The sequence below is a fragment of the Trichosurus vulpecula genome, chromosome 2, assembly GCF_011100635.1.
Source record: "Trichosurus vulpecula isolate mTriVul1 chromosome 2, mTriVul1.pri, whole genome shotgun sequence".
Lineage (NCBI taxonomy): Eukaryota > Metazoa > Chordata > Mammalia > Diprotodontia > Phalangeridae > Trichosurus > Trichosurus vulpecula.
The window spans coordinates 42,860,305-42,867,599 of record NC_050574.1 but is presented as its reverse complement, the minus strand read 5'-3'; the positions used below and the strand labels follow the sequence as shown (position 1 = coordinate 42,867,599).

Genomic DNA, 7,295 nt, shown 5'->3' with positions numbered 1-7,295 from the left:
GTCCCAAACCATGGGGAGTGTTGAAACCGCCACACCAATAAACACCTTTTTCCAAAACCCTGTCTGTGGCATCCCTGTCCCAGATAACTAGGCTCCAATCACTCTCTTTGAGAGACCTTGGCATCTGGTCTCCAACCTCCTGTCTTGGTTGGGGATCCCCATATCCTTATCCCCAACTTCTCCCAAAGTACCCAGAGGTCCGTAAACCAGTTTTATTCCTCACTGCTGTCCACCAAAGGTACATTCATACACACCCAGCCCAATTCAACCTCCAGAAAACTTCCACCAACTTATAAGCAGTCACATGGGAAGTCCTGCCCCTCCACCGTGCCAAACTAGGAAGTCTCACCCCACCACGGGCAATTGGTCTTTCATTTGCATGAGAAAGGCCACTTTCTGCTCTGGTCTTGAGCAAGAAGAAGTCTTGCCCCTTCAGATCCCTAAGCCTGGTTCTTCAAGGAGGAAAAGGCAGGAAGCTCCACCCCCTCAGCTGTGCCAGGATAAGAAGTCTCCCCTCTTGGGGGACTGGGTGGGATGGTGAGACTTGAGATCCTTGACTTTTCCGCTGTGCAAATCAGAGAGTTCCAATCTTAGTTGTACAAAGTTAAGACCCTTTATCCTCTGCTGTGATCAAAGAGAAATTCCTGAGCCACAAGAAGTCTGGGCAGTTTAATGTCCTCAGGGAGGGCCCACATTGGCTGCTGCTGTTCACACCTGTGTAGCTGATCGAACTGTTCGGTGGACTCCCTTGGGACTGGCAGCAGTGACCTGGCTGGGGACCACAACCTGGAAGGAAAGAAGTAAGAGGGGTGGGAAGCTGAACTCCAGGGTCTAGGGCAGGAAGGACGAAGAGGTGATTTTACAGTCCATCAACCACCAGTCTACATCTCCATACCTCACCTCTCCCCAAGTGTGTACTGGCAGAGAGGGAGAGGAGGGACCAAAGTTCCAGCCCCAAGTAGGTGAACACAAATAGGAATTCTCCCTAACATCTTGTGAAAAAAAGAAGAAACAGGAAGTCCAACCCCAACCTGGCGGGAAAAAGGAAGTCCTTCCTCTATCTTGTTAAAGTAGAACTTGTCTCACTTTATGGAAAAAAAAATATGACTTGAATTAAAAAGGAAGTCCTTCCCTATCATGGGAAGAAACAGCAAATCTCACGTTATGCTGCTGGTGTTTTTAAGGGAGCCTTAGAATCACATGGGTTCATCAGTTCAACCCTCAAAGCCTAGGGGAAGTAACTGGACCAAGGTCACACAGGTAGCAGAGTGGCCATTTGAATTCAGGCCCCATAACTGCAAATAACACCACCCCCCTTTTTTTATGTCAGACACCTCCCACCCTTAATATACTTTTATGGTGGAGAGGCTTACCCTTCCACCTTGTGGAAGGGAAACCAATCCATCTCACTGCCCCCGTCTGAACAGTCAAGTACTTCTCACTCTATATCTACTCACAGGACAAGCCCAGGTTGGACTGGGTTCTGTGACAAAACCATTGGGGGAAGGTTGTGGAGACCCCAGAGAGGTTACACTCTCTGTCTTCTTCTCTGGGGTGAAGACTGCAGGGGGAAAGATCAGGGGCTTCTTCATGCTGTTTCCTACATAGAAAAAGGGAAAGGAGAAAGTGTGTTACTGGCCAGCTGGACCTCCCACATCATCCCCTCTCTGTCCATGGGTAAGTCTGGCCTCTCACTGGCCAATGGAGGTAAGGAAATGGGGGGGAGGGGGTGCCAGAATGAGCTTTCTTCAATGTGTCTCTTTTAGGTCCAACTGGCTTCTGCTTCCCAGGCATCCATTCCCTCTCTTCCTATTGGCTGAGAATTTCAGGTCCCTTTTATCTTCCAAATTCTGCTCTATCCCTACTGTCCAAAAGTGAGTCCCAGGGGTGGGGAACCTGCTGCCTCAAAGACATGTGTGGCTTTCTAGGTCCCTGGGTGCGGCCTTTTGACTGAGTCCAAGTTTTACAGAACAAATCCTTTAATTAAGGGGACTTGTTCTGCGAAGTTTGGATTCAGCCAAAGAGCAGCCCTTGAGGATGTAGAGGGCCACATGTGGCCTTCAGGCCAAGGTTCCCCACTCCTGATCTAATCCAACCCCAGTGGGCCTGGTTCTGCTCTGCCCCTTCCCCAATGGTCATCCTTCTCGTTAACCAAAGTTGTCATCTTCTCCTCTGCCCCTGGTCAAGGTTTTTGTCTGTTCAGTCCCCAGTGGCCATGGCTCTGCTCCCTCTTCACTGACCAAGCTCCTTATCACTTTCTCACTCTGGGCAGTGTTCTTATCTGCTCCCTCCCCACTGGCCACTGCCTCCTCATGGCCTCACTGGTCACTGTGACTTGTTACCATCCCTTGCTCACCCCATAACCGACAGGCACAGCATCCAAGCAGGACCAGCAGAGCTGTAAGGAGAGCCAAAGCCAGCAAGGAGCCAAGCACAATGCCCGCAATGGCCCCGGGGCCCAGGATGGGACCTGGTTTAGAGAGGGAGACAGGACTAAGGATAGTACCCAGAGCTCAGATATTCCAACCTGCCTCAGGTATCCAACTGTGTTGTCCCCAGTCCCTCACAGACACAGGCATGTAGACCCCCAACCTCACCAGCCCGGTAGCTCCGGCTGGAAGAAGGAGTCCCAGGCTGACCACCCAGAGTGGGCAGCACACGAAGCTTCCAAGGCCCTGGGGGCTGGGAGGGCAGGAGAACTACAGCTGAGCGTTCCTGGGGCCCCAGGAGTAGCAAGGATGTCCAGGCCCCTCCACTCAGGCCTGTGGCCCCCGCTTCTGGTTTCTCTGTCCGTGCCTGCACTTCAAAGCCACTGACCACACAGCCACGTTCCACATCCCATGTCAAGACAGCCGCCCCATCGGCAGGCTGTAGCCTCCAAGAGGAGATAGAAGGCCCTATGTGAGAAGGAAAGGAGAAAGAATGGATTCAGCTCCTTAGATCCCTAAGCAGGCAGGAACTGAGGGTCCCTGGTGGATCAGGTCACCTGTATTGTTGAGAGGGCAGGGATGGGGACAAGGACCCATGGGTCAGTGATGGGGCAGAGAGGGAGAGCTCTAATTCAGGACTCTGGGATCCCTCTGGAACTGACCAATGAGGGTGATCCGGTTCCCACCAGCCCCAAGAGCCCCGCTGCACAGCACAGAGTAGTTCCCCACGTCATGCTCCAAGCTGAAGTTGCCAAGGAGAAGCTTATGGCCATCGGGGCTTAACTTCAGGCGGCCCCCACCCCCTGGAGCCAGGGGCCGTCCCTCTCGAGCCCAGGCCACCCTGGCTGGTGGAGGGCAACCACTGGCCTCCAGGGTCACCAGGGCCTCCCCAGATGCAGACTTCTCAGTCTCCAGCCTCAGCAGCACTTCCTGAGGGGCCTCTGAAGAGGAAAAGCAGAGTCAAGAAAACTGCTCCCGTAAAAGCTAATAGCGGGCATTTCTATAGGTTTAAGGGATCAGCCCCCTTTGGAGGGGACTGAAGTGAACAGGGTTAAGTGAGTCGCCCAGTGTCACACAGCTGGGAAGTGTCTAAGGATGAATTGGAACTCGGGGTCTCCTGACTTGGAGCCCACAGCTCTATCCAGGGGCCACCCCGCGCCGCGGAGAAAGGAAGTCCCGCCCTCCCTAGTGGATTCATAAAAAAAGGAAGTCCCACCCTTTCTCCTATGGTAGAAAGAAAAGTACGCCTTAGTTCTCAAATTAGAGGAAAAAAGGGGTCAAATTTAACTCCTTGTCGATGGGGAAAGGAGCGTTCTACCCCAGAGCCTAGAGCTTTTCTTAGCCATAAGAGGAAGTTCCACCTCTTTTCCGGAGATAGAGGAAGAAGTCCCACCCCCACCACGCGGTAAATGGGCAAGTCTCTAAGAATTAAGAGGAAATCCTCCTCCGAGACAAAAGACTTTTGCCTTGCACTTGGGACAAGGCCCGTTCAGCTCTGTCCCGGAACCCGGGCTTCTCTAGGTAGAGGCGAAATCCCGCCCCTGCCTCCCAAAAGCGGAAGTCCCGCCCCGCCCCGGGTTCCAAGCGACAGAAGTCCCGCCCCGCTCACTGGGCGTGACGCTACAGCTTCTCGTGGCCGCGAGGTGGCGCCCGAGGCATGTGAAGGTGACTCCGCTGAGCTGCGGCCGCGCAGGGACCGAGACGAATAGCGAGGAGGACGCGGGGCTCGCGGGGACGTCTGGGGGCAGCCCCATCCACTGCACCGAGGCTCCAGGGATGCCCCCGGGCCACGTGCAGCCCAGGAGCAGGTTGCGGTCACCCGGGGAGCCTTGCAGGGAGCAGCGCGGGGAACCGGGAGGCGGGGCTGCGGGAGGAGGAGCGTCAGAGAGCCCCGCCCCTCCAGTACTCTCCTCCAAGCCCCCTCCCTCCAGCACTCTCAGCTGCGCCCCCGTGTAGGCCACGCCCCCTTCCTCTTAGCCCCTCCCCAGCCGGGTTCTCCCTTGAGCCCCGAACCTCCCTACTTTCGCCCTTCCCCTCCTGCTCTGAGAACCCCGCTCCCTGTGCCAGCCTCCCCTCAGACCCGGGCCCGCACCGGCAACGGTGAGGTTGAGCAGCCCGCGGCGCCGGAGTCCTGTGCGTGGATTAGCCGCGAGGCAGGCGTAGGCCCCCGCGTGGGCTGGCCCCACGCCAGGCAGGAGGAGTCGAGGTCCCGCGGGCACGGCGGCCTCTCGTGGGTCTGCCAGGCTCCAGGAGAGCTCGGCGGGCGGCCGGGAAGCGGCGTTGCAGCGCAGGGTCACATTGCTGCCCACCGAGACATAGTGGGCGGGGCTTGCGTCGCGGTCCGAGGAGACGGTGATGACTGGGGGATCTGGGCCGTCTGTGGACGGACGAGGCATCAGCGTCCTCTCCGAACCCGCAGCCCCGGACCTAGGCGTCAAGGACCCCCGACTCGGGAGCTCAGCCCCTTGAACTGCACCCCACCTCCAGAGACCCCGGGCACCTGCTCTTCTGTAGGTGTCCTCCACCCACTCCCCGCCGGGGATCCAGGCACTCCCTCCCGCTCAGCTCCCACCTCTCCTCCCCCTTCGCCTTCCATTCCTCGGGGATCCTGATGTCTGATCCCCAGCTGTGCCCCTCACTTACATAGGACGGTGACGGCCGCCGTCGCCTCACTGGCCCCGAAGGGGCTCTGCACGCGGCACGTGTAGTTGGCCTGATCTGTTCTCTGCGGACGCACGATGACCAGGTCGATTCCATCTGTCCTCAGCCGAGCGGAACCCTCACCATCTCCAGGCCCCGCTTCGAGGAGCCGCCCTCCCTGGCTCCAGTTCAGTTGGCCCTGACTCGCCCGGGCTCCCACGCAGCGCAGCCGCAGCTCTGGCGCCCCCTCCTCCGTCACTGGGTCCGCGGGTGCCATAGCTAATTGTGGCAGCGGCTCTGCGGAAGAGATTTGGCAGAGAGCGACCTGACTTAGGCGCCCCAGTGATCCTCCCCCTCTCCCCCCCACCCCAGGGAGTCCTAGTGTCTTCTCCTTCTCCCTACTTCAGATGAGCAGACCTCCGGGATAATCCTAGCACAGTGCCTGACACAGGGTAGGCACTTTATAAATGGTTGTTTTTGTCGTTGATAAGAGATTTGAACTCCTCTCCTGCTTTCCTGAGTGACTCTGGGCAAGCGACAAGCGCAGCCTGTTTCCTCATCTGTAAAATCCTGGTAAGCGGATCAAATGAAATAATGTGTCGGAAGAGCTTTGTAAACCAGAAAGCTCTATATAAATGCTGGCTATTATTAATCGGTAGAACTGGAATAGGCCTTTGACAGCGTCTAGTCCAGTGCTCCTTTTACAAATAAGTTATCTGAAACCCGGCGCCGGGAAGGGACGGAGGTCGGTTCCTCTTGGCCCAAACTATCCACCACAGCCCGCCAGTTCGTTGGATTTCTGGACTCCTCTTCCCCCTCACCATACACGTAGACTGCGACCTCCCGCAGCTCCCGTTCGCGCCCGGCGTGAATAAGCTCCGCAGTATAGTGCCCGCTGTCAGCCAGTTCTGCCTGCTCCAGATCCAGGCCACCCGTCTCCTGGTCAAAGTGGAGGCGGGTCCGGTAGTCGGGGGCTAGGCTCGGTGGGGCGGCTTCGCTCCCCAGGGTCCCAGCCGCCAGCACTGTGGTTCCCCGACGCCAAACCACGACCAGACTGGGTGGGTCCAGGGCTGGAGCCGGGGATAAACGTAGGGAGATGGGAGAACCCACGAGCACCGACAAGGGACCCTCAGCAACCCGAGGGCTGGACTGCCGAGAAGGGACTTGGAGAGGCGACTCTTTCAAATCCTGAACTGCAGGAGGCTGCGTTCTCTCTCTGGGGGCTCCAGGAGAGAAGTCGTTCCCACCCAGGGCCGTGGTGGGAGAGGCTTTTCCACTCAGAACTGTTGAGTTATCACTGCCACGAAAGCCGCTGGGAGAGGAGACTCTCACGCCAAGAGAGGGCACCGAAGGTGAAATTCTGCCAAGAGCTGCAGGGGATGACGTTCCCACGCCTGAAACTGGATATTTTATTTTCGAGAGAGAGGGGACAGTGGGAGAGATGGGTGGTAGAAAGCAAGTTCTTACACCACCGAGTGAAGGTACTTTGAGAATGATGCCTAGGGAGTGCGGAGAAAGCTCCCCCATAATTGCTAAGTCTGTAGAGAAGGGACCTTACAAAAAAAAAAAAAAGACCAGGGTAGGATCTCAAGGCTTCCCTCCTCCCTTTCCCAAAGAACCGGGAAAAAAGCCTAAGGTTATGGAACCCTTACAGAGAAGGCTCAACTTTTAGAAGCCCTCCAGATGAAACACTCCCAACTCTCCCACAGAGGTGCAGTGAGTCGACACAAAGTAGAGATGTCTCTTAGAGACTAGGGTCCTGGAGACAAACAATTCCCCCAACAGTGAGGTCTCCTGTGAGGACACCTCAAGAAAAATTCAAGTCTCCCATAATGAAGGGACAGAAAAGGTCACCCACAAGGGTCTAGGTAAAGGCTTCCCCATTTGCCATGGGACTTCAGGAGTTAGGTACGGAGGGGTGCTCACCCAGAAATAGTAGCAGCAGCTGCTGGAGAAGCTGAGGCCCCTGGGCGGCCATGTTGTCAAAGGCAAAAAGCCAGGGGTAGGTCTGCCCTCCCAACCCTCCTTAGAGTCAAGACGGGTCTGACAAGCCAAGCAGCTTCCTGGGTGGGGAGCCCGCACAGAAACAGGGGACACAGCCCATGGATTTATGAATACAACTGTGACAGGATTCCCTTCAACACCCTGCCCTCTCCACACTTCCTCCATCCCATCTGAAAGTTCTCATGAGCCTAAAGACATTGGCAATGGGAATAACCTTGGCCA

General features: G+C 56.4%; 1 protein-coding gene across 1 annotated transcript; it reads right to left on the bottom strand.

Annotated features, from left to right (window-relative positions):
• Positions 1-198: 198 nt before the first annotated feature.
• On the bottom strand, positions 199-7,047 carry VSIG10L (V-set and immunoglobulin domain containing 10 like). Its single transcript, XM_036743491.1, has 10 exons — positions 6,996-7,047; positions 5,891-6,469; positions 5,073-5,366; positions 4,522-4,806; positions 4,039-4,293; positions 3,092-3,370; positions 2,598-2,897; positions 2,357-2,470; positions 1,458-1,600; positions 199-786 (listed from the first exon to the last, which is right to left on the bottom strand). The coding sequence occupies exons 1-10, from the start codon at positions 7,045-7,047 to the stop codon at positions 709-711; spliced, it is 2,379 nt and encodes a 792-aa protein (XP_036599386.1). The 3' UTR covers positions 199-708.
• Positions 7,048-7,295: the final 248 nt, after the last annotated feature.